This window comes from Rhinopithecus bieti, unplaced genomic scaffold, assembly GCF_001698545.2.
Source record: "Rhinopithecus bieti isolate Rb0 unplaced genomic scaffold, ASM169854v2 scaffold_7509, whole genome shotgun sequence".
In the NCBI taxonomy this organism is placed as follows: domain Eukaryota; kingdom Metazoa; phylum Chordata; class Mammalia; order Primates; family Cercopithecidae; genus Rhinopithecus; species Rhinopithecus bieti.
In genome coordinates this window covers 4,254,414-4,281,635 of record NW_016805750.1, presented here as the reverse complement: position 1 = coordinate 4,281,635, position 27,222 = coordinate 4,254,414, and the positions used below count along the sequence as shown (strand labels likewise).

Sequence of the window (27,222 nt, the reverse complement as noted above, 5' to 3'; positions counted from 1 at the left end):
TTTTTTTGTATTTTTAGTAGAGACGGGGTTTCACTGTGTTAGCCAGGATGGTCTCGATCTCCTGACCTTGTGATCCGCCAGTCTCGGCCTCCCAAAGTGCTGGGATTACAGGCTTGAGCCACCATGCCCGGCCAAGAGAAGGGGTTTCACTGTGTTAGCTAGGATGGTCTCGATCTCCTGACCTTGTGATCCGCCCGTCTCGGCCTCCCAAAGTGCTGGGATTACAGGCTTGAGCCACCGCGCCTGGCCAATTCTATTTCTTGTCTAAAGTCTGCCAGTTCATGTTTCACTTCCTTTTGTTCTCTTCCTGTTCCCCCTTGAAGAAGGTACACAGCTTCTTACGCTTCTCCTTTGTATGCATCTTCCACAGTGGCAAATGATTATCTTTTAACATGACATGTGTGGCTACAACCTCCACATCTCCACTGTAAAATTCTTCTGGGGACTGTTCTTCATCAATGATGTCTACTTGTTGTTCTCTTCCCTTTTCTGTTGCAGTATCACCAGACAATCTTGTCCCAGTTCCTTCCTTATTAGTTATGTCTGAATGTGGCAAGTTCTTACTACACAAGCTACTTGCAGGAAGTTCATGTGGGGGCGAGGCTGGGCACAAAGCTCAGGTCAGCAAGATTTTTCATTATATAGGGTGGTTTACAAGGGTGAGTTATTCAGTATTTTCCTCATTTTAGTCAACAGAACTTGATAGCTTTGGGGATCTTCAAAATGCAGGTTGCCTCCCTTCATTACTGTCCTCTTAAATCCCATCTCTTACAAATATGGCTTGTCTCTGTGATCACTCCTTTCGGCCTGCGTAGCGTGCTGTTCTTCACAGCAGAGTGAATCCAAGAGAGCTGCTGCCACTATAGCCTGCACACTCATCCCATGGTCCTACTCAAGGCGCTGTTGGTTTTACCCCTTAGGAGATACCACTAACTTTGGAGGACGACGCTTTACTCACTTTATCTGATCCCTGCAGCTTGCAGACTCCTCTTTCTTTTTTTTTTTTTTTTTTTGAGATGAAGTCTCGCTTTGACACCCAGGCTGCAGTGCAGTGGCGCAATCTTGGTTCACTGCAACCTTTCCCGCCTGGGTTCAAGCGATTCTCCTGCTTCAGCTGGGATTATAGGAGTGCACCACCACGCCTGGCTAATTTTTGTATTTTTAGCAGAGACGGGGTTTTGCCATGTTGGCCAGGCTGGTCTTGAACTCCTGGGCTCAACTGATGTGCCCGTCTCGGCCTCCCAAAGTGCTGGGATTACAGGCATGAGCTACTATGCCTGGCCGCAGACTCTTCTCTCAGCATCTTTCTGAGTGCCACTGGATTTGGCAGCCCCCTTGATCAAAGTTGGAACTTGATTATCTATTTTTCACATTCCTTAATTGCTCTGAGGGAATTCCAAGAAAGAAGGAACTAATAACCACTACATTGCCACTTTAAAGTGAGAATAAGTGAGCCATGTTAGGAATTTAACTGTAGTATTATAAACAATCTAACTATCCAAAGTTGGGAGCATGGAAATAGTGGAATAATCAAGAGTATAAAAACTTCAAAAATATTAAATTATAAAACCATAACTACTTACGTAATTATAAAAGTTTTGTGAAAATGTATATATGGAAAAAGCATATGATGTAACAGCAGATAAGGTAGATTATAAAAACTAGCTATACTCGGGTCATAAATAAGTAAAATATTTAGGCACTTAGGAGGAAGAATAGAAGGGAAAAATGAAAACTGCTTTTTTTTAAGGGTAATGAATATTAAGTAACTTTTTCATTTAAAATTTTCATTATTGTTACAACAGAGTTTCAATAATTAAAAAAAAATACACACTCAAAAAATAAAAAGGAAGGCTATACAGATCTATCAAATTTACCCTAAGGGGTAAAACCAACAGCGCCTTGAGTAGGACCATGGCAAAGCGCGGTGGCTCACGCTTATAATCCCAGCACTTTGGGAGGCCGAGATGGGCGGAACACCTGAGGTCAGGAGTTCGAGACCAGCCTGACCAACATGGCAAAACTTCATCTCTACTAAAAAACACAAAAATTAGCTGGGCGTGGTGGTACGCACCTGTAATCCCAGCTACTCTACTCAGGAGGCTGAGGCAGGAGAATCACTTGAACTCGGGAGGCGAAGGTTGCAGTGAGTCAAGACTACACTACTGTACTCCAGCCTGGGTGACAGAGTGAGACTCCATCTCAACAACAACAACAACAAAAAACAAAACTACTAAATAAAAATCACTTAAAATGCATCCACTGGCTCCTGTAACTGCCAGGACTAACCATATTGTATCCCTGAAGGCAAGCTCCGAAAGTCATATCCTCTGGTTCTAGTTCCCACCCAGATCCTTCACAGCAGCTAGTGCCTCCCCTTTTCCTCCGCCTACCCCGTACCCCTCAGCCCCAGCAGCTGACTCTACTGCAGAATACTGGAAGCTACTTAGCACTGATGATGTGCCAGGCACCATAAGGGCAGAACACCAAGTAAGAAAACAGGTTTTCACTAGCTGGGCGTGGTGGCTCATGCCTGTAATTCCAGCACTTTGGGAGACTGAGGTGGGTGGATCACAAGGTCAAGAGATCGAGACCATCCTGGCCAACATGATGAAACCCCGTCTTCACTAAAAATACAAAAATTAGCCAGTCATGGTGGCGCCTACCTATAATCCCAGCTACTTGGGAGGCTGAGGCAGGAGAACCGCTTGAACCCAGGAGGCGGAGCTTGCAGTGAGCCAAAATCGCACCACTGCACTCCAGCCTGGGTGACAGAGCAAGACTCCGTCTCAAAAAAAAAAAAAAAAAAAAAAGGTGGGGGGGGGTTTACTTTTTGTTTACAATAAAGGGCAGTAAGAAAGCAGGTTGCATTGAAAGGACAATTTAGAGTTAGTGTTTGGGCTCTAAAGGCAGGTAGATTAGCAAATATGTAGGTCGGGCATTGTGGCTCACGCCTGTAATCCCAGCACTTTGGGAGGCCCAGGTGGGAGGCTTGCTTGAGGCCAAGAGTTCAAGAACAGCCTGGGCAACAAAGTGAGACTCTGTCTCTACAAAAAATGAAAAAATTAGCCCGTGCCACTTGGGAGGCTGAGGTGGGTGGATTGCTTGAGCCCAGGAATTCAAGGTTACAGTGACCTTGATTGTGCCACTGCACTCCAACCTGAGTGATAGAGTGAGAACCTGTCTCAAAAAATAGGTACAAATAAATACAGCATGTATTAAAATGCCCCCAAATAGTTCCAAGCATGTAACAGACATTCAATAAATGGTATTTTAAAAAATCTTGAATACTTTCAATTTCCCAGCATTAAGACAACAGAAAAATAACTTAAAATTTCAAAATATGCTGAGAAAGGATACTAGATATATATTTTCAAAGACCATGTAAAACTAGTATCTTTTCCTTTAACTTTCCAGTTGCTATTTCAGGGTTCCCACTTTTCACATACAAACAATACAACAAACATTTAAAAATCATTTTGAATGCATAAATTCAATGTATGACTTGTCTATTATATAAGCAACACTTTTACTCTCTGAATAATTACAACTACTTCAAAATATTCAAAAATAACATCAAAGTATTTTCATTAAACACTACCTAATTTTGATGAGGTAAGAACACGAAAGGAAAACAGATTTACTCTTCTCAAGTAATTCCCCAATATCGAAATGGTATAAATTAGAGGAGATTTATAAAGGAATATACACTCTAAAAATGAGCTTTTCTTTGGCCAATAAGGTCTTTGTTCAGTGATATTTATAATTTCTAATTGTTTACTGAAAGAAAATATGTACATATTTAAAAATTAAATCAGATTAATTAAAAAAAATTGAGTTCCTGAGTTGTACTACCCCATTTCAAGTGTTCAGTAGCCACATGTGCCCACTGTACTAGACAGTGGATAGACTGAACATTTCCTTCATTATAGTCCTATTGGACAATGCTGATCTAGAGAATCTAAACAAAACACTAAACCAAATGCCTACGCAGAGGTATTAACAGTTTGAGAAATGGTTCTAACATTGGAGGATTCTTCTTGTGATATAGGAAACAAACCAAAATGTGTGCTATGGACTACTGCTTCAACAAAGAGGAAAAAAATTGAATAAGACTCTGAGCTCAATTGTAAGTTTCAGAGGACAAGGTGGGTGGGTGGGGAAAAGTGCCTGTTTTATAGCTTCCCAGATGGTATCTGAGGCACAGACAGAAACTGGCCCAGGTTCTCTTTCCTTTCTCATTTTACACACTCCTGAAACAATCTCACCCACACATCTACAAGATGGTAATATGAAAATGCCCATTTCCAACACAGACGGAACTCCTGCCTTCAGCCCCGTAAGTCTAGCTCCCTTTACTCCATATTTCTGTGTGGACTGCTTTAAAAGTGCCTCACAACATAGTCAAACCTCAGCTCGTTGTTCCCTGCCCTGCCTCCTGTGCAAGAAAAAAATTGGCTGGCCTCTGTTCCTGGTTACGGGGAGGTAACCTTGTATTAGTCCATTCCTCACTCTGCTAATAAAGACATAACCGAGACTGGGTAATTTACAAAGGAAAGAGGTTTACTGGAGTCACAGTTCCATGTGGCTGGAGAGGTCTCACAATCATGGAAGAAGGTGAATGAGGAGCAAAGTCAAGTCTTACATGGTGGCAGGCAGATCTGGCCAGGCGTGGTGGCTCACACCTGTAATTCCAGCCCTTTGGGAGGCCAAAGGGGGCAGATCACGAGGTCAGGAGTTCAAGATCAGCCTGACCAACATGGTGAAACCCATCTCTACTGAAAATACAAAAATTAGTTAGGCGTGGTAGCACGCACCTATAATCTCAGCTACTCAGGAGGCTGAGGCAGGAGAATTGATTGCTTAAACCCAGGAGGTGGAGGTTGCAGTGATCCAAGATTGTGCCACTGCACTCCAGTCTGGACGACAGAGTGAGACTCTGTCTTAAAAAAAAAAATTAAAATAAATAAATAAAACCAACAGATCTCGTGAGACTTATTCACTATCACGAGAGCAGCACAGGAAAGGCCCGCCCCCATGATTCAATTACCTCCCACTGGGTCCCTCCCACGACATGTGGGAATTATGTGAACTACAATTAAAGATGAGATTTGAGTGGGGACACAGCCAAACCATATTAAAACTCTACGCTCTAGGAATAAAGAATCTGGCTGCTGTTTGTCCCCAGTTCCTGGAAGATACGCTCTAAATCCTTAGAACTTTAAGTGATGAGAGTGTCTTTGTTATTCATGGTAGGTTCTTCAGACCTCATCTGAGAGCCTGTGCTAGCAGGTGACAGGGTGAGCTCCTAATTTGTGTTAAGGAGATGACTCAGGATTGGGGTTGGCCATGCCAGAAAACTCAACCATGTGGCTTGAGAGTCAGGGCTTTGAGCCATGTGCTAGCAGCCCAACCTCAAAGGAGCAGAAAAGGGCTGGAGATTTGAGTCCAGCCTTGTGGGCAATAATTCAATCAATAGTGCCCACATAACGAAACCTCAATAAAAACTAGACACCGGAACTCAGGGGAGCTTCTTTGGTTGGCTCCACATAGTGTAACACACTGATGTGCCAGGAGGGTAATGGGCCTGACTCCACGGGGAAAAGATCATGAAAGCTTCCAAAGGGACCCTCGAAGACTTGGCTGCATGTGTCACTCCCTTTGGCTGGTTCTGATTTGTAATCTTTTGCTATAACAAATCTGTAGCCATAATACAGCACTTTCCTGAATTCTGAGTTGTTTTAGTGAACTGTTGAAGCTGAGCGGGTGGTGGGAACCTCAGAATTTGTAGCCAGCTGGTCAGAAGTGAGGGTTGCCTGGGGGAGGCCCCAAACTTGCACTGGTGTGTGAAACGAAGGCATTTTTATAGAGAGCTGTGCCCTCATCCTGTGAAGTTTGGCCTAATGGTGGGTAGCTGGTGTCAGAACTCAGACCCTCCAGCTCTGCTCCTCCTGGTGCTCACTGTCACAGTAAATGGCATGTCCATCCATCCACCCCGCTGCTAAGCAGACCAGGCAGCTTGGACCGACAGCCTCTCAACTGTTTCCTCTCAACGAACTTCTACACAGTGAATCAAGACATCCCTCCAAGTCCACTTCCTAAAAAGCTCTGACTTCTGTTCATGTCTCTGCAACTCTTCTGCAGCCTCAACGCCCTACGTGATCTGTTCTTCTCCTCTCTTGTACCTTCTCCTCATCGCTCATACAATTCTGGCTACATGCACCTTCTCTCTGATCCTGGATTTGCCAAGTTCATTCCTACCTTACAGACTTTTGGCTTGCTGTTTCCTCTGCCTAGAACGTTCTCGCAGAGCTTAGCTTGGCTGGTTCCTTCTATAATATCATGTAGGTTTTGATTTACTTGTCCTCAAAGTGGTCTGCTTTACTTCCCTATCCAAGTAGCCTTCTAGTGACTATCTCATCATCCTGTATGACTTTCACCACAGGATGCATTTTCATTTTCCTTCTGATTTTTCCCCTTTTCATCCTAATTAAGTTCTATGTCATATTCAATGTTTTATTCCCAAGGCCTAGAAAAGTCTGGCACACAGAAGATATTCACTTACTGAATATCTGAATGTGATAAATATTACTGAATCCACTGAATTGGATTATTTTAGCAGTTTCCTGACTTTAGTTTTGCTCTCCCCAAGTCCATTTTCCACATCATAGCCTGAGGCAACTTTCTGAAACACCAGTACAATGACATCGCTGCCTCACTAAAAATATGGCTCACTACTATAATACATTCAGAGAGAGTTCTATCTTTGAGACAGAGAAGACAGACCCTTTATTATCTGGCCTCTGTTTACCATTCCCAGTACATCCCTTCTCCCCTTCTACTCTCTAGCCAGGTGGAGAGTAGTGCCTAAACCACTGCCAATGCTTCACATACCAGGCTCTCTTGCCTCTTCACTTTCCTGCACTTGTCCCTCTTCTAGGACACTCATCTTTCCTCCCCAGCTTGCCTGGTTAACTCTTACTCATCCTTCAGGTTTATTTAACCATCATTTCCTCTAGAAAAGCCTCCCTGATCTTCCAAAATGAGGTTAGGCTCCCCCTCCTATGTGCTTCCACAGTGCTCTCTATCTCACCCCATCCTAGCACTGAGTTTGGACGTCCTGTAATTGGCTGGATACTCACCTGTTTCCCTCTCAAGAGTGTAAGTTCCTTGGGGGCACGGCCTTGTCTTATTCAGTGATACTGCTACCACTAAGCACAGTGCCTGCTGGCATACTGTAGGTGCTTAATATATACTTACTCAATTCATTTACTATACTGGAAAATCTGCTGGCAAATTCAGTGTTTAACTCAATGTTACCCACGGAACAGGAGCTCAGTAAATACTAGGTGAAACTAGAACTTTCTTAACTCAGTGAAAGTAAAGAGAGAAAAACGAAGGGTGTTCAAGTTTCTTGATGATGGGATATATTTATTTAAGGAAACCAGCAAGGCTAGTTACAAGTTTTACATTAAAGAGCTATACTTCATAGTTTATAATTAAGTTATATGATCTCTTTCAACATGTCTCCTTGCTACACTGTTGTTAGCATTTAATTTGGGCTATCTGCTCACACAGGGATATTTCAGTCTTTTTCAAAATACTTATGTTAATATATAAGCACTACATGGTTTAATTCGAGGTAATCACTTTATAAGCACTTTTTTTTTGAGACGAAGTCTCGCTCTGTCACCCAGGCTGGAGTGCAGTGGCACGATCTCAGTTTACTGCAACCTCTGCCTCCTGGGTTCAAGCAATTCTCCTGCCTCAGCCTCCTGAGTAGCTGGAAATACAGGCACGCACCACCATACCTGGCTAGTTTCTTTTGTATTTTTAGTAGAGACGGGGTTTCACCATGTTGGCCAGGCTGGTCTCAAACTCCTGACCTCAAGTGATCCACCACGCCCTGCCAGCATTCCATTTTAAAAAGATAGGCAGGGCATAGCGGCTCATACCTGTAATCCCAACACTTTGGGAGGCCAGTGCAGGAGGATTGCTTGAGTCCAGGAGTTTGAGAACAGTCTGGGCAACACAGTAGGTCCATCTCTACAAAAAATTAAATAATTAGCTGGCAATAGTGACGTGCACCAGTTACTTCGGAGGCTAAGGTGAGAGTAATGCTTCAGCCTAGGAGGTTGGGGCTGCAGCGAGCTGTGATTGCGCCACTGCACTCCAGCCTGGGTGACAAAGAAAGACCCTGTCCACCCCAGCTCCTCCCAAAAAAAAGATAGATAAACGGGTAAAATTCTTCTGACAAGAAGAACTACCTACTGTCACTGAAGGATAAGAATTATTCTTCTTTGGTACTATGATAATTTGCATAAAGATATATATATATATACTGTTCCCATAAAGCAACACAGCAGGTTTAAAAATAAACACACTAGAAGTTATTCTTACAAACTAGATTTCTCATCAAAGCAATCTCCTTTGGAAGCTCATTCCAGTAAGAGAACCAAAGCTCAAAATGTTTTGGAAAACTTTCTTTGGAAAATGTCTTTAGATCCTACATCAGTCACTTCTTTTGAACTTTCTTACAGATATACATCTTTGGCTTTGACGGTGTTTGTTTACCTTTACAAGCAACTAGTCATTAGACACCACAGTTTACGTTAAAAGAGCGTGACAGATTTAAAAATAAGGTATATTTGGATGTAAATTTCCACATGTAAGTTATATACGAGTTCTGAAAACAATGCCAAGAGGAGTTCTAGAAATGTTGAAAAAGAGAGAAAGAAAACAAGGAAATGTGTTTAAAGAGTCACAGACCACCCTCCCAACTTTTTTTTTTTTGAGACAGAGTCTCACTCTGTTGCCCAGGCTGGAGTGCAGTGGTATGATCTCAGCTCACCACAACCTCTTCCTCCCGAGTTCAAGTGATTCTTGTGCCTCAGCCTCCCGAGTAGCTAAGATTACAGGTGCATGTCATCATGCCCGGCTAATTTTTGTGTTTTTAGTAGAGTTGGGGTTTCACCATGTTGGCCAAGCTGGTCTTGAACTCCTGACTTCAAGTGATCTACCCACCTTGACCTCCCAAAGTGCTGATATTACAGGCGTGATGCTCGGCTGACCCTCTTGCAAATCTGATTAAAATTACTGCTCCTTTCCCTGGAAATACCATGGGTTCCCCATCGCCCTATGCCCTGCAAAACCACTTGCACAGAGTATTAGATAGGCATGAACATGCTGAGGACCCTCTGTGGCGCCACATTCAGACCCCATGATTTAAAGCAGTGGCTTTTTTATTTCTTTTTCAGTTTTTTGTTTGTTGGTTGGTTTTTTTCCTGTGTAGCCAACAAGAAAAAAAAGAGAAGTACCTTGTATACTGTGACCCAGTTTGTGCATACATATATATATACAATTAAAAGTTTCACAAAACAATCCTCAACTCTACTAGATGTGATATTATTCTCTTCTTTTGATTTCATTAAGAAAATGTTACTCATGACGTACTGCACTAATTTCACAATCTATAACTTGAAAATACTAATTTAGAATAACTGCTAAATAAATGGAATAATTTAATGAAAAAGAAAAAACTCATTTGATTAGAAAAATCCTGGGCTGGGTGCTGTGGCTCATTCTCATATTTTGGAATACCGAGGCAGTAGGATCACTTGAGCCCAGGAGTTTGAGACCAGCATGGGCAACAAAGTGAGACCCTGTCTCTACAAAAAAATCAAAAAATTAGCTTGGCGAGGTGATGCATGCCTGTGGTCCCAGCGACACAGGAAGCAATGGCAGGATACCCGCTTGAGCCCAGGAGGCTGAGGCTGCAGTGAGCCATGTTTGCACCACTGCATTCTAGCCTGGGTGACAAAGCAATAACCTATCTCAAAAAATTAAAAATAAAGAATCTGGCTGGGCGTAGTGGCTCATGCCTGTAATCCCAGCACGTTGGGAAGCAGAGGCAGGTGGATCACAAGGTCAGGAGTTCGAGACCAGCCTGGCCAACATGGTGAAATCCCGTCTCTAGTAAAAACACAAAAATTAGCTGGGTGTGGTGATGCGCACCTATAGTCCCAGCTACTCGGGAGGCTAAGCCAGAAGAATCACCTGAACCTGGGAGGTGGAGGTTGCAGTGAGCCAAGATTGTGTCATTGCACTCCAGCCTGGGTGACAGAGTGAGACTCCATCTCAAAAATAAATAAATAAATAAATATTTTTAAAAAGATTCTGATATGTTATTTTAAAATAATAAACACAAAAGTCTTTTCACTGTATAGTTCAACCTTTCTAGAGATTGGATTCTTTATGGCAAAACTGTGTTGCCTTGGTCATTCATCCACATGGCTTACTACTGGAGACCCTATTGAGTGAATCATACAATGGTCAAAGAAACTCCATACCTTAATATTAGAAAACCATAAATCATTTTCATGTAACGTGGCAAGGTAAACAGACGTAAGAAGTCCAATGCAAAGGGCAATGGTTCCACCAATTGTCAATGACAAAATCTTCCATAATCTTCTACTGGTACAACCTTTTGGAAAAATGGAACAGATAAATAACTAAGTTAGCAAAAAAATTAGAATGTAATAGTTCTACTTCAGATTACCAAGTAAGCTAAGTCTAGCTGCCTGTCACTGGGAAAGCTTTTCCTGTCTCCAACAGAGAGTCCTTTCTGATTTCACAGACCTGTTTTTATTCTATTACAACTTTTACCCCATATCCAACTGTTCATGTGTCCATTCTGCCAACTACAATGTGAGCTTCTTGAAGACAAATATATTATCTTATTCATCTTTAATACTGAGGACCTCTGTCTGGCACACTTTAACAACCATAATTTAACTATGAAGTCTGTTAAACGGATGACTAAATGTGTTACATGCCTAGGATGCAATCGATCTTTTAGACGATCTAGGTACAACTGGTGGTTTATTCTTTAAAAGCTATTTGAAAAACTTAATTACCTTAAAAAAATTTTTTTTTTTTTTTTTGAGACAGGATCTTGCTCTGTTGCCCAAGATGGAATGCAGTGGAGCATTCTCGGTTCACTACAACCTCTGCCTCCTAGGTTCAAGCAATTCTCCCACCTCAGTCTCCTGAGTAGCTGGGACTACAGGCACACACCACTATGCCTGGCTAATTTTTGTATTTTTAGTAGATACAGGGTTTCACCATGTTGGCCAGGCTGGTCTTGAACTCCTGACCTCAAGTGATCCACCCGCCTCGGGCTCCCAAAGTGCTGGGATTATAGGCATGAGCCACTGCGCCTGGCCGATTACCTAAAACCTTTTCTTAAAACCCACAGGTTTTGCAGGAATGCTCTGGCGGGAAAAAACCCAGAGAATAAATAATCCAACATTACTCAAGTTAAAGGACATATAAACTAGGAAAAATATGGATAGCACATATAAGAAAGCTTAAATACCCTTAATATAAGATGAATACTTTCAGGACAATTTATTTTATTTCAGGACAATTTATTGTCCTGTCAAGATGAATACTGCAGTAGGAAAAAGATAAAGGACATGAACAGGCAATGTACAATAGAAAAAAGTGGCCAATAATAACAGACTGAAGATGTTCAAATTCATTAATGTTAAAGAAATGCAAATCAAAAGTGTGAGTTATACTTCTAAAAATCTTGGCCAATTTGACAGCTTTCAAAATGCGAATACCCTGTTTTGGTAACGGTATAAAAAAAAGACATCTTCAAACACTACTGCTAGAAGAATAAATTGGTGCCTCTCTGGAATGCAACATGGCAGCAGTGAGTAAAAGCCACCAAAATGAGCATCCCATTTGGCCTGTAATTCCAAATCTAGGCATGTACCCTGCTATGGTTTGACTATTTGGCCCTCCAAATCTCATGATGAAATATGATTCCCAGTGTTGGAGGTGGGGCCTAATGGGAGGTGGTGTGGTGATGGAACCAGATCCCTGTAAAACGGCTTGGTGAGATTCCAGCAGTACTGAGTTCTCGAGTTCTCATTCTGTTAGTCCTAGGGGAGCTGGTTGGTTAAAAAAAAGCCTGACACCCTGTATTCCCTGGAAATTACTTCTGCCCTGGTCATGTGATCTCTACACACTGGCTCCCCTAGGCCTTCCACTATGACTGGAAGCTTCCTGAGGTCTCACTAGAGGCCAATGCTGGTGCCATGCTTCCCGTACAGTCTGCAGAACGCTGAGGCAAATAAATCTCTTTTCTTTATAAATCACCCAGCCTCAAGTATTCCTTTATGGCAACAGAAATGGACTAAGACATGCCCCAAGGAAATAAAGTTTTAAACAAACATATGGCCACAAGGAAACTGATCACGGTTCTGTCTGTATTAGCAAATGGTAAGGAAACCTTTCACTTCTACAGTGGCAGCTATAAAATACTTTACATGGATATTTCAAAAATACGTTAACTGGCTTATGACATGTTCATAACATAATAAGAGAAAAATAGCAAGCTACAAAACAGCACGTGGATCCCAACTTTGCAAAACTGTATATGAATGCTTATGGGTATACATATGCAGAATATGACATTTAGACAGCAAGACAGCGTCATCGGTGTTAGTTTCAGGATAGGAGTGTATTTTTCTTTCTTTGCAGTGTTTAAGGTGTTCAGAAAGTACTATTATCCAAAATGCATTGATTACTTGCTCATGGCTGAGCCAGGTGGCATGACCTCCTATTACAGATCACTTTTGTTAAACTGTTTCCCTGAATTGCTTTACTAGCCTGGCTGGTAAGAATTAACATGGCTGTAAATAATGCAAATTCTGTCAGATATCCAAAATGGTTAATGGGTATGAAGATTTTCATGTTAACTTTTAAAATCCTGATCATGCTTTAGTTATAAAACCTACTCAGGAAGACAGAAATTAATGCTATTTGATGCATCACTTAGCAAGCTTTACCATTATACAAACAACTGACCAAGTTCTGATTACTTTTCCTACCAATAAAAGAAAAAAAAAAAAAAAAAGCAAAAGAAAACTTCAGGTATTTGACTAAATTATAAGGAATTTAAAAAATGTTGATCCACCATTCACTATTTTAATGAAATGAGAAACTCACCCAAGGTAAGGCTGCCTGGTGTGAACAGTATACACGACTACAAAAATTAGAGAGACTAAACTCTGGGGTGTGGATGGGGGACCATTACTCCAGAGAGTCAAAGGATGAGACTGGAAGAACCATAAGTTAATGAACAGACAGCTGACGAATGCTTCTAATCAAAGTTCTTTCATCTTTTGTCAAATCGTAACTGTAAAATCAATCTAATCAAATTGCAATTAGAACATCAGGGTACTAGAACAAGTTTTAATTGTCAGGTCCCAACAAATTTTTATCCTATTGGAGAGTGACATTTTAACATGCAGAAATAAAAGCAACCCAAACCGCTGCTTTAGTTTAAATCACCTACCAGATGGCAATTTATTTTCCAACTTCACATCTTCTTCTTGGGCTGGAAAGTCTTCAGAAACTTCTGTGGCTCTTATTTCTCTTCTTTGCCGAATGGATATCATGATGTCAGACTTTCATGCATTGTTCTCCCAATCACTCCTACACAGAAATACACAGGCCATCAACGTCAGTACCTTCTCCCCAACACGCCCCCTGCTCATCCATGCTGAAATGACTTTACTAATGCCATTTTCCCTCAATTCGCATGCCCTCCCATCTTTTTTTCTTCACCCTAAGAGAGGGTCTCACTGTCACCCAGGCTGGAGTGCAGTGGTATCATCATGGCTCACTGTAGTCTCTACTTCCCCAGGCTCAGGTGATCCTCCCACCTCAGCCTCCTGAGTATCTGGGCTACAGGAATGTGCTACCACACCTGGCTAATTATTTTTTGTAAAGATGGGGTCTTCCTATCTTGCCCAGGCTGGTCGTGAACTCCTGGCCTCATGCGATCCTCCCCGCCTTGGCCTCCCAAAGTGCTAGGATTACATGCATGAGCCATTGTGCCCAGCCTGCCCTTGATCTTGCCATCTAAATCGTTGCTGGCTTTCAAAGCTACACTCAAAACATAAATATTTATTTGACTCAATCATATTTATTCATGAAGCATGTGCTCTACAGCAGGCCCTGCCAGGAGTCAGGAATACAGGTGAGCAACACACACAAGCCACTGTTCTTCCAGAACATCTTGGGACATTCCAGTTCCAGCTGATCTTCTCCCTCCCTGAGCCATAGCAGTTACCATGCAATGCGTCACGTAATTACACAGTTGTATATTATTTTCTACTTCCATAGGCGGTAGTAGGTCTTCAGTACCTCCCACAGAAGTGGCCACGTGGGAGATACTCCATAGTAAATGTGTTGACAACCGGATTTTGAAGAACTAAAATATTGTTTAGTCTCAGGTACCTGAATTTTAACACCAGTGTTCTATAAAACAATTCACACTGGCAGCTTCAGGAATATGCCTCAGTGGTGATGACTGCGGGGGTGTGCCAATCAGGGCAGCTGCTATCCCAGGGAGCGTCGGTGGGAGTAACCACGGGGAGCAGGAGCCTGGTTTGGCAGCAGTAAGTGGGAGGCGGGGGAGTGGTGGCAGTGAGTAAGCGGGTTCCAGTCCTCCGGAACATCTTGCTTCACTCCTCTGAATAATGAACAGCTTCTTACTAATTATTTCTCAAATGTGACTAGTAGCCTGACATGATTGTTTCCACAGTTTATTAATTCCTAAGGGTAACTTGCTCCACAGAACAAACCAACTAACATTATACAATTCATGTATTCATTCATACCAAAAAAAAAAAAAAGCAGGAAGCCAGATTTAAGTACTGCGCTTTCAAGCACTGGAAATGGAGAACCTGGAACAGAGAGAGTGTTTAACAAAGTCCTACAGCCAAAGATGGGCTTATCCCCCATGTGACCGCATCCTAGAGTCCTCCCTAAGTGGGAAAGGACTTTTTAAAACAATTCATATATTCTAATATGGTAAGGCAGAAAACCAACACATATTTAAGTACCAATTATGTGTCAGGCACTGCAATAGTCCCATGAACTATGAAACAAAAAGTTCCTCCATCAGATCAAAAGGAATGCCATGGTAAGCGACTGAAAAGGGACCAGACTCGATTCTTTATTAATAAGGACGACTAGTGCTGGCCGAGCGAGGCGGCTCATGTAATTCCAGCGCTTTGGGAGGTTGAGGCAGGAGGATCACTTCTGACCAAGAGTTTGAGACCAGCCTGGGCAACAGAGCGAGACCCTATCTATACAATAAATAAAATAAAATAAAATAAAATAAAATAAATAAAATAAAATTAAGCGGGTGCGGTGGTGCATGCTTGTGGTCCCAGCTATTCCAGAGGCTGAGGTGGGAGAATCGCTTGAGCCCAGAAATTCGATGTTGCAGTGAGCCGTGATCGCGCCACTGCACTCCAGCCTGGGCCAGAGAGCGAGACCCCCGCCTCTAAAAAAAAAAAAATTAAAAGCCTAGGGCTCTAGTGAGCATCCCCTGGGTGACGCAGGCACCGGGTCCGCTTACCTACGCGCCACGCCCCTGCACACCTGGCGTCCCCATCAAGTAGGTCTCCCAGGACAGGGGCAGCCGGGAAGTTCCGGCAAGCGGCCCTGGGGGTCGCAGCCCAGGCCCTGCCTCGCCGCACCGCCGTCGCGCAGAAGCCGCTCCGCAAACTTGGTCCCTCCCGAGTCCAGCCCGGCCCTCGTCCTGGCTGACACTTCCGCGCTCCGCCCCTCCAGACGCCCCGACGCCGCGGCCGCCGCCCCCGAATGCGCCACGCGGCGGGGCGGCGCCACGAGGGGTCCGAGGCTGTAGCCGTTGTTCGCCGGCGGCGCGCCCGCCCTCTCGGGGACCCTCCCCGCGCGTCCCCGCGCGCCGCCACAGACCTGCGGTCTCAGCGGTCCTCACGCGCGGCTCCGGGAGGGGAAGGAGGCCGACTGGGCTAGGCGGGAACGGGGCAGCGCCACGGGCCGCCGCGCCGCGGGGACAAGGAGGGCAGAGCCGCCGCGGAGCTTTGTGGAAATGAGGGGCTGGGGGGCGTCGACAGCCCCGGGGAGGGGGCGCGCCGGAGAGGCCGGGCGGCTGCGGCCGCACCCATAGGCCCCAGGAGCTGTTCGTCAACACGAGTCCCCGCCTCCTTCCGCGGATCCCCGCCCCGTCTCGTGCGGCCCTGGCCGGAAGGAAGCGGCACACTTCCGCTTGCCTGGCCTGCCTTGAGTCAGCTCTGTTCCGGAGACTCTGAGCGCCGCCGCGGAGCCGCTGTCGTGGGGAGCGGGGTGCGAATTCTGTGTTTGCGCACGCAGGCGTCGGTCACCTCAGGCCAGAGCTAGAGATTCGGCTCGGGAGAGGAGGGCCCGGCGGCTCCGAGGAAGGGTCGCCTCGAGCCGCACGGCCCGGAGCAGCGACTCAGCGATGGCCCCCGGGGCTTGAGAAGGGTGCGGGCCTGGGAGCCCCTGAGGGCCTGATTTACGGGACTTCCCCTCCTTCCTGCCGTCCCCTGCTCTGTGGCGGATGCGCAGGGATCGGTAGGGACGCCAGCAGTAGGGCCACTCGGGCCTGCCCCGCTTCCCGCGTTGCCTGGCCTGGCGCGCCGCTTCCAAGCCTTGGCAAAGCCCCAGTGCCCGATTGCCACTGACGAGTGCTTGGAAGTCCTTTAACAACTGCCCGTCAGCGTCCCGCAGAGAGGGTTTTTCGTTTCCAAAGACGCCCCTTTTCCGAAAATAGGCTCCTCTGTGTTCTTACTCGGATGTGTTTTTCTGTCTCCAAACTAGATTGGCAGCCGCTTTTGAGAGCAGGTAGTGACTGTGCTTTATTTCTAGATACCTTTCTTAGTCACACCACGAAAAACACTAAATGGAACCTTTTTTGAAATTATTTTTTAGAGATGAGGCTCTCACTCTGTCGCCCAGGCTGGAGTGCAGTGGTGCTATCACGGCTCACTGCAACCTCGACCTCCTGGGCTCAAGCAATCCTACCGTCTCAGCCTCCCAAGTAGCTGGGACCACAGGCTCGCACTACTATGCCCGGCTAATTTTTAAATTTTTCGTAGAGACGGGGGTCTTGCTTTGTCGTCCAGGCTGGAGTGCAGTGGTGTGATGATAGCTCACTGCAACCTTAGTCCCCTGCACCCAAGTGACCCTGCTTCCTCAGCCTCCTGAGTAGCTGAGATTCATTTTAATTATTGTAGAGATGGGGTCTCGTGTTGCCCAGTCTGGTCTAAAACTCCTGAGTTCAGGCAGGCCTGCCTCAGCCTCTCAAAATGTTGGGATTACAGGCTTGAGCCACTGCACCGGGCCCATCAAACGTTTTATTTGTCAGCACATACTTTACATGTTAATTGATTTTTGTTAAAGGGATGGCCATCTGGGACCTCCACCCTTGAAAAGGCGGTTCATTGGTCTGACTCCAACACTCAATTACTCCATCCAGGAAGCCTTTCCTAGTCACCTCTGCTGGAGATCGTGAAAAGGCGGCTCATTGGTCTGACTCCAACACTAAATTACTCCATCCAGGGAGCCTTTCGTAGTCACCTCTGCTGGAGATCGTCCTCCTTTGTGTGTTGGTTGTTAGTAAAGAGCACACATTCTGTGCGAAGGTATTAAGGTATCTGCTGGATGACTGATAGAAACAAATGCCAGCTGTTTTTTCAGATGACATTTGTCTTGTTTCAACCTGGTTGTTGGTAGCTTTTCTGTCGCCTGGCTTGAGGGCAAGGACTGTATGTTTATTATCTTTCATGTTAAGATGACTTTATATACATTTGTCTGCTTCATGAATTTGTCTGCTTCATGAATACAGAGGTGAATTGAGTCCCCCTTAAATAGGATTTCCCTCTTACTGTATAGGTTTATTTTTTTTTTCTCTTAAGTTGTTTCACTCTGGGGGAAATGTGACCATTGTGAAACATCATCGCTTAGTTAAAAAGAAAGTAGAATTCAGCAGCAGCTGCTTGTTTTAATACTATGAAAGGACATTCCTAAGCAAGATAAAGCTTTGAGACTTTTCCTAAGTAGGACCTACTGCTGAGAGTAAGTCTTGGGGAGGATAAGCCAATTAAGAATTAGTCTTTGGTTCTGATAAAGTAACCATGGAGGTGATGGGTAATGAGTGTAGGTCCTCGCTCACATCTCTGGCCATATGAGCCAGGAGCCAGAGAGGAAATGTAAAAGGAATGGGTTCCAGTAATGGACTGTGACTGCAGTGGTGGTGTAGAGGAAGACTTCTGGTTTGCAGTAGGTTTAGAAGCCTAAATGGTCTCCCTGGTTGTCTCTGCCAGGGCCAGAAATAGTTGTGCTGTGCATCTCAAAAGTGTGGTCTGGGGATCTGCAGCGTCACTGTCACCATCACTTGGGAGGTTAAATGCCCGTTATCGGAAACCATCATTCTTAGCAAACTATCGCAAGAACAGAAAACCAAACACTCCATGTTCTCACTCATGGTGGGAACTGAACAATGAGAACACTTGGACACAGGAAGGGGAACGTCACACACCAGGGCCTATTGGGTGGGGGCAGGGGAGAGGGATAGCATTAGGAGATACACCTAATGTAAATGACGAGTTAATGGGTGCAGCACACCAACATGGCACATGTATACATATGTAACAAACCTGCACGTGCACATGTACCCTAGAACTTAAAGTATAACAACAACAACAAAAAATGAAATGCACGTTGTCAGGTCCTACCCCACACCTACTGAATTTAGAATCTGTAGGGCTAGGGGACCACTAATCTTTAAGAAGTTGATGTGGTTAGACTTTATGTCCCCACCCAAATCTCATCTTGAATTGTAATTCCCATAATCCCCACCTTTCAAGGGAGAGACCGGGTGGAGGTAATTGAATTATGGAGGCAGGTTCCTCCATGCTGTTCTCGTGATAGTGAGTTCTCACGAGATGTGATGGTTTTATAAGGGGCTCTTGCCTCTTCGCTCAGCACGTCTTCCTGCCTCCTTGTGAAGAAAGTGTCTTGCTTCCCCCTTTGCCTTCTGCCATGATTATAAGTTTCCTGAGGCCTCCCCAGCCATGCTGAACTGTGAGTCAGTTAAACAACTTTCCTTTAAATTACCCAGTCTTGGGCATTCTTTATAGCAGTATTCTTCAAAGCAGTATGTATAGCTGTGTGGACTAATACAGAAGTTTTCCAGATAATTCTGTTCTCAGAAAAGTTAGGGAACCACAGGAGAACCTTGTTACTCAACATGTGGTCTGTGGGTTATGCAGCATGGGCATCACCTGGGGTCATCTGAGACATGCCGGGTCTCAGGTCCTACCCAAGACCTGTGTAGCCAAAATCTGCATTTTAACATGACCCCCCAGTTCATTTGTATGTACATCACACTTTGAGAAGCACTGCACCAGAAGTCATTAACACTGTTCATTACATCCTTCCCATGGAAGTATCTTTTCTTGGGGTCCCGAGGGTGTGAGTTCTTCTGTATTACTGGCTTTTTCCTGTCTGATATACAATGTTCATTTTATTTAATTTTTTGAGGTGGAGTCTAGCTTTGTCACCCAGGCTGGCATGCAGTGGCACGATCTCAGCTCACTGCAACCTCCATCTCCTAGCTTCAAGCGATTCTTCTGCCTCAGCCTCCCAAGAAGCTGGGATTAGAGGAGCCCGCCACCACACCCGGCTAATTTTTGACTTTTTAGTAGAGAGGGGATTTTACCATGTTGGCTAGGCTGGTCTCAAACTCCTGACCTCAAGTGATCCACCCGCCTCAGCCTCCCAAAGTACTGGGATTACAGGCGTGAGCCACCATGCCTAGCCCTGTAACTCATATTCTAAATTGTGATAAACATTGGCAAGCTACCTTCCAAAAAGGTTAAAGATTCTGTTGTTTTTCTCTTCCACCAGCGGGTATTATGGCACTTATTTCTCCATGCCCTTGCCAACAATTAGCATTTTAAATCTTTGCCAATCTTAGGTGACAAATAATACATGATTATGTAGTGTGCATTCTTTATTAGTGAGGTGAAGACAATATATCAGGAGTTTATTGGCTATTTGCATTTATTTTGTGTAATTTGTGTCCTTTCACCATCTATTTAATCTTGCTATGAAGGGATTATTTATAGATTATCGGGTTTTTTGTTTTGGTTTTTGTTTTCGAGACAGGGTCTTGCTCTGTTGCCCAGACTGGAGTACAGTGGCACCATCTCAGCTCACTGCAGCTTCAACCTCCTGGGCTCACGAAATCCTCCCGTCTCAACCTCCTGAGTAGCGAGGACCACAGACGTGTGCCACCACACCTGGCTAATTTAAAAAAAATTTTTTGTAGAGATGGGGTTTTGCCATGTTGCCCAGGCTGGTATTGAACCCCTGAGCTCAAGCAGTCTGCCCACCTTGGCCTCCCAAAGTGCTGGGATTATAGGCATGAGCCACTGCACCTGGCTGATTATGGGTATTTATTAATCTGTTGTCATATATGCTGCAGATATTTTCTCATTATTGTGTATCTGATATTTTCTCATTATTGTGTATCTGGTATGATGTCTTTTGCTGTGCAGGGATTTCCCATTTTTATATTGTCAACTTTCTTTTATGCCTTCTGGGTTTTCCATCATGCTTAGAAAACCTTCCCCGTCTCAAGATCGTAAAATTTTTTAAATTCTTTCTGCTAGTATTTAAAAATATTATATCTTCTTAATATGGTGTGAGAGAGACTTGACAATTTTTTAAAAATTAGATAGTTGCCGGGCGCAGTGGCTCACGCCTGTAACCCCAGCACTTTGGGAGGCCAAGGCAGGCGGATCACCTGAGGTCAGGAGTTCGAGACCAGCCTGATCAACATGGAGAAACCTTGTCTCTACTAAAAATACAAAATTAGCCGGGCGTAGGGGCACAAGCATGTAATCCCAGCTACTCTACGGAGGCTGAGGCAGGAGAATCGCTTGAACCCAGGAGGCAGAGGTTGCGGTGAGCCGAAATCATGCCATTGCACTCCGGCCTGGGCAACAGCGGAACTCTGTCTCAATATGTATTTTGGCAATTTCTGCTATTTACTTGCTCAGATAAACTTTATAATCATTTACCAAGTTCCAAAACAGAATACATGGAAATTTTTACCAGAATTATATAAAATGTTTAGAAATGTTTGGGAGAAATGAGATATTTACAATGCTGAGTATTCCCTTACAGAAACATGTATGGGACAGTTTGGTACACTACGTATATTTTTTTTCCAACCGTGCTTTCATTCCATTTAGTTGACTTTTCAAGTGTCTTGGTGAAAGTCAAAGCAGTGATCTCCAAACTTCTTCTTCTTTTTTTTTTTTTGAAACGGGGTTTCACTCTGTTTCCCAGACTGGAGTGCAGAGGTGCGATTTCCCTCCTGGGTTCAAGCGATTCTCGTGCCTCAGCCTCCTGAGTAGCTGGGATTACAGGCATGTGCCACCACACCTGACTGATTTTTGTACTTCAAGTAGAGACGGGGTTTCACCATGTTGGCCAAGCTGGTCTTGAGCTCCTAGCTTCAAGTGATCTGCCTGCCTTGGTCTCCCCAAAGTGCTGGGAATACAGGTGTGAGCCATTGCGCCCAGCCTCCAAACTTTTATCAGAAAAAAATGTTGCATTCTCTTTCTGTATCTATATAAATGTATATTTTTTTTTAAGTGAGGCAAGGTCTCGCCATGTTCCCCAGGCTGGTCTTGAACTTTTGAGCTCAAGCGATCTTCCAGCCTTGGGCTGCCCAAGTGTTGGGATTACAGACATGAGGCACCACACCCAGCCCATATAAACATATTTTTAAACAAAGTGACTACACGTGGAAATCCTAGTGTTTTCTGCATACATCCCATTGAATTGTTTTACACACACTGTATGACTCATGTCTGAGACCACAGAGGTGGGGCGTGTCTATGGCAGTCCTCTGAGATTGGCTTGGCATGTGTAGGTCTCAGGGAAGCCAGGCCGAGTGCCAGGGATGAGCTTCCTCTTTGCTCGCATCATTCCAGAGTCCCACAGTCACTGACATCACACTGGATTACTTTTTCCCTCCTTTTAAAGTGTTTATCAATAGATGGCTGCTTCTCTTGGAGTCTTCATGTGGCAGGCCAGGTCTCACTAATGCAGGCCTCCGTAGCAACCATCTCATTACTGACTGAGTGGTGAAGTTAAATAGTAAAAACCAATAGAGCCAGTACCCTATACAAAGGCTAGAATGTAACAAATGCCCATCAGGAGTTTCGCCCTGGCCTTTCCTGGGTCTTGAAGCATGACAAGATAACGAGGAATTCTCAACAGGACCCGTTTAGGATTATACTAGTTTTATTGGGGTCTGAAGGAACTCCCCAAACCATGATTTAGCAGGAAACAAGATAAGGGTAATCACCCCAGTACCTGGACCCATTTATATTAAATAAATTTACTGAGGCTCCAGAGGAAGGTCTTCAGGACTTAGATCTTAGTTACAGATTTGAAAAAGTCGATCACTTATGTGTTTAGATGAATGCACACTTACACACAGACATATAGCTGAGAAGGTCTGTAAGCTCTGGAACACTATGATTTTGAGTTAGTCTGGGGATAATTTCTAGGCCTTCTCCCTGTACCCGATTACAGAAATAAACTCCCTCCTTTCCCAGGTCATCTGCATCTCGTTATTGGGCTGTGAGAATAAGGAGCCTGACCCTGGATTTGGTCCGGGAACATTCAGAAAAGCATTATGAAATGTTTGTGTTTTTTCTCTTCCTTTGTTCAACTTTATATTAACTAAATTTGTAGTGCTTTAAAATAGTGAAATTTTTAGACAGATTAGCATAGGTGCACAAATCCAAGGATTTCTATGAAATGTAAAGTTAGCAAAGTATTTACATATGGAACTTTTGTTTCATTTTCTTTTATTATTATTTTTGAGACAGAGTTTCGCTCTTGTCACCTGTTGCACTCTTGTCATCAGACCAAGTGCAATGGTGCGATCTCGGCTCACTGCAACCTCCGTCTCCTGAGTTCAAGTGATTCTCCTGCCTCGGCCTTCCAGGTAGCTGGGATTACAGGCATGCACCTCCACACCTCCCTAACTTTTTTGTATTTTTAGTAGAGACAGGGTTTCACCATGTTGGCCAGGTTGGTCTCGAACTCCTGACCACAGGTGATCCACCCATCTTGGCCTCCCAAAGTGTTGGGATTACAGGTGTGAGCCACTGCACCTGGTCAATTTTTAATAGAGGTGGGGTTCCAGTATGTTGCCCAGGTTGGTCTCGAACTCCTGGCCTCAAGCAATCCTGCCTTGGCATCCCACAGTGCTGGTATCACAGGGGTGAGTCACTGTGTCTGGCCTCATTTTCTTCTTTAACACCTGCTTCTCTGCTTACCTCTACTTGTCTGTACTTTTCTCATTTCCATGGTTACCACCTACACTTTTTTTCATTTCCATGGTTAGAATAACTTGTGTATTTTTGAATGAGGACACGGATAGGTAAGGTATTCAATTAAAGCAGATGATGATGTTTTATTACATAAGCTTTTGCCACATGTGCTGATTCCCTAGATGTTAGTCCGAGAATCAGTGTCCTTGGCTGGTCCTTCTGGTTTGTTTCCTTGGACTGCTGTAATGTCATTTCCTGCAAAACAGGCATGTACACACGTGTCCACAAATCTCAGCAGCAGAATTTTCCCTCTAATAGATGCCAAGGTGTATTGTTAGGCTTGGGACTTTTTTTTTTTTTTTTCTTGTTGTACGCAGGACTTTCAGCCAGAAAAGGATGTGTTTCTAACACTCTCAAATTCAGACATTTTATTGTGCCTTAAATCATGGCTGGATTTTCACTAACACTTACCAGGTGCTCCCCACAAACCTTCCTGAGTCAGCCGGTGGACAGAAATGAGATAACGCAAAGGACTCCTTATGCATAAAGTCCACAGGTTTGGTTGCAACTGTCCAGGTCCGAAAGCTCTGAGACGGAAACTATCCCAACAGCTAGATGGAGTCTAGCTGTATCGAGTCGATTTTGTTGTACTTTAGTGATTCTCCACGTGATGGAGGTAACAAATCCAGCCTCCTCTTACAGGTTTCTCCTCACAATCTCTTGACCTTTTTGGATGTTCAGTCAAGATACCAGGAAATGAGATTTGAAATAAATAGCTTTCCCTGTAACTGTCTTCATTCAACCAGTTCATTTAAATACAAGGATGAATTTCCTATGGCAGTATAACCCCTAGTGGGGAAAACTGGTCCCTGGTTGTTGAAAAAAATTACTATTTTAATGTATAAAGCACAGATATACAGACTTGGTGCGGTGGCTTATGCCTGTAATCCAGCACTTTGGGAGGCTGAGGTGGGCAGATCACCTGTGGTCAGGAGTTAGAGACCACCCTGGCCAACGTGGCAAAACCCCGTCTCTACTAAAAATGCAAAAGTTATCCAGGTGTGGTGGCACGTGCCTGTAGACTCAGCTACTCAGCAGGCTGAGGCAAGAGAGTCTGTTAAACCTGGCGCGGTGGCTCAAGCATGTAATCCCAGCACTTTGGGAGGCCGAGACGGGCGGATCACGAGGTCAGGAGATCGAGACCATCCTGGCTAACACGGTGAAACCCCGTCTCTACTAAAATACAAAACTAGCCGGGCGAAGTGGCGGGCGCCTGTAGTCCCAGCTACTCGGGAGGCTGAGGCAGGAGAATGGCGTAAACTCGGGAGGCGGAGCTTGCAGTGAGCTGAGATCTGGCCACTGCACTCCAGTCCGGGCGACAGAGCGAGACTCCGCCTCAAAAAAAAAAAAAAAAAAACCTGGAGGTGGAGGTTGCGGTAACCTGAGATCACACCACTGTACTCCCGCCTGGGTGACAGAGTGAGACTCCGCCCCCCCCCCCCCACAAAAAAAGAAAAAGCACAGATATACTTACAGTACCTAGAAAGATAAACAGTACAGTACTTCTGTGTCATGGGTGGGGAAATTAATTGGGAAAAATGCCTTGAAGGGCTTAGGAGGAGGGTAATGAAATAAAGTGGAAACACCGATAACAGACTCGGTTTTGGTGATTGGATCCTTGCAGAATCCTGGTGGTTTACTTTTTCCTTTAATGTATTTCTCGATATGTAAATGGTGGGACAGACTGGAAATAAGAGCTGAGGGAACAGTATTGACCCAAAGACAGTGGCTGAAATGATGTTTATTTCTGTCACGTAAGCAGTCTGGTTCCAAAATGTCAGGGACCCAGGGTCCTTCCAACAAAAATGTCACACTTGTGGTTTTTAAAAAAATTTTTCTTTTGTGGCAAAATACATGAAATTTACCTTCTTATCTTACTCTGTCGCCCAGGCTGTGATCTTGGCTCACTGAAGCCTCCACCTCCTGGGTTCAAGCCATTCTTGTGCCTCAGCCTCCCAAGTATCTGGGATTACAGGCACCTGCCACCACAGCTGACTTATTTTTGTATTTTAGGTAGAGACAGGGTTTCACCATGTTGGCCAGGCTGGTCTCAAACTCCTGACCTCAAGTGATCTGCCTGCCTTGGCCTCCCAAAGTGCTGGGATTGCCACTGTGCCTGGATGATTTTAACTATTTCTATATGTACAGTTCCGTGGTATTACATTCATAATGTTGTGCGACCATCACCATCATATACCTCCAAAACTCTTCATCTTATAAGACTGAAACTCTATGCGCATTAGACCACCATACTGTTTCCACAGTGATTGTACCATTTTACGTTCCCACCAATGGTGCACAAGGGTATCAGTGTCTCCACATCTTTACCAACACTTCATTATCTTCTGCTTTTTTATTTTTTGATAGTAGTCATCCTGATGGGCATAAGGTGGTATCTCATTGCAGTTTTGACTTCCATTTCCTTAATGATGAGTGATGTTGAACATCTTTCCATGTAATTTTGGCCATTTGTAGATCTTCTTTAGAGAAATATCTATTCAAGCCCTTTGCCCGTTTTTGAATTGAGTTTTGTTGAGTTTTAGTTCTGTCCTGTGCTTGTTCTCATAGTTAGTGATCATAACATTTACATAACAGGTGGCAGCACAGAGAAAGAAGGGGAGGTGGAACTTCCCTTCATTTTAAGGGCACACCCAGAAGTTTCTTTCATTTCTTTTGGTGGTAACTTCAGCTGATGTATTCTATCATTTTATGAAACAAAACAATTTTATATTTGCATTACAATATGTTTAGAGAAAAGACAGCCATCAAATACAGTGGATGTTTCAAGGACAACTGGTATATTTTCTCAGCCAGCTTTGAACTCTGTGATCCTAGATTCATTTCATCTCTTTTTTAAAAAAATAGTTTTAATTTTTATTTTTAGAGATCGTATCTCACTCTGTTGCCAAGGCTGGAGTGCAGTGGTGCAATTATAGCTCAATTACAACCTCTACCTTCTGGACTTAAGCAATACTCCCACCTCAGCCTCCTGAGTAGTTGGGGGTGTTACCTGGAAGAGCAGAGTCCTCAGTTCTTAGTCTTCCTTGGGAGAAGGAATTCGGCCAAGAGACAGTTTAGCCAAAAAAGAGAGAATTGATTGAAGGAAAACAGAGAGCAGAGAGTTTATTTAGAGAGACAGAATACTTTGAAAGATGAGGCAGAGCCAGCTGCGGAGACAGAATGAGCCAACAGCCGCTCCAAGGGTTCTGTGGTGGGTTTTAATGATGTCTGATTTTTTTCTGGAAGTTCCCGCCTCTGTCTTAAGTCCCTGCCCTTTTTCTTTGTCTAGTTTTCCTGCTTCTGCCTTAAGTCCTTGCCTTTATCACTGCCTCATTCCCTCCCATGCTCAAGGGACCCTCTCTTACTACTATTTGGTGGGCATGTGTGGCCGGTGTTGGGTGCAAACTCTACCAAATGGCTGCATTGCTCACTGCCGCCACCCCAGGAGGGTTGTATAGAGGTCAGGTCTGTATTGCACCTGGTATCTTAGGAATTTCTCCTTTGCCATCTTTCCCTCAACAGCACACAGCTAGCAACATTCTGAGAGGTTTACTGAAGAGTGGGTGATTACTAGGAGTCTTAAGGGGTGTTCCTTTCTGCATAGGTATTTCCCCGCCTCCTTGCTCACACTGGACTCGTTGCACACCCCCTCCAGTATTAGAGATGTTAATAATTTGCAAATTTTGGGTGGTCCCTGGGCATGAGGTTTCCCAGACCTTCCTTTTCTAGGGGCTCCCCGTCCTGCTTATGTCTAGCTGTTTGCGTACTATAACAGGACTACAGGCGTGTGTCACCACACCTGGCTGATTTTTGTATTTTTTTGTAGAGATGGGGTTTCACCATGTTGCCCAGGCTGGTCTGGAACTCCTGGCCTCGAGTGATTCTCCCTCCTTGGCCTCGCAAAGTACTGGGATTACAGGCATGAGAC

General features: G+C 44.4%; 1 protein-coding gene across 3 annotated transcripts in view; it reads right to left on the bottom strand.

Annotated features, from left to right (window-relative positions):
• Positions 1-16,798, bottom strand: part of DPY19L3 (dpy-19 like C-mannosyltransferase 3) — an 82,086-nt gene extending 65,288 nt beyond the window's left edge. The window contains exons 1-3 of one of the 3 annotated variants that reach the window (XM_017873613.1): positions 15,808-16,798; positions 13,370-13,509; positions 10,350-10,483 (exon numbers count right to left, since the gene is read on the bottom strand). In XM_017873613.1, the coding sequence (XP_017729102.1) occupies positions 10,350-10,483; positions 13,370-13,472 (237 nt within the window). In that variant the 5' untranslated portion in view covers positions 13,473-13,509; positions 15,808-16,798. Of the gene's footprint in view, positions 1-10,349; positions 10,484-13,369; positions 13,510-15,445; positions 15,676-15,807 lie in introns of those variants that run through there. The other 2 variants (XM_017873612.1, XM_017873615.1) reach the window with 2 other exon arrangements.
• Positions 16,799-27,222: the final 10,424 nt, after the last annotated feature.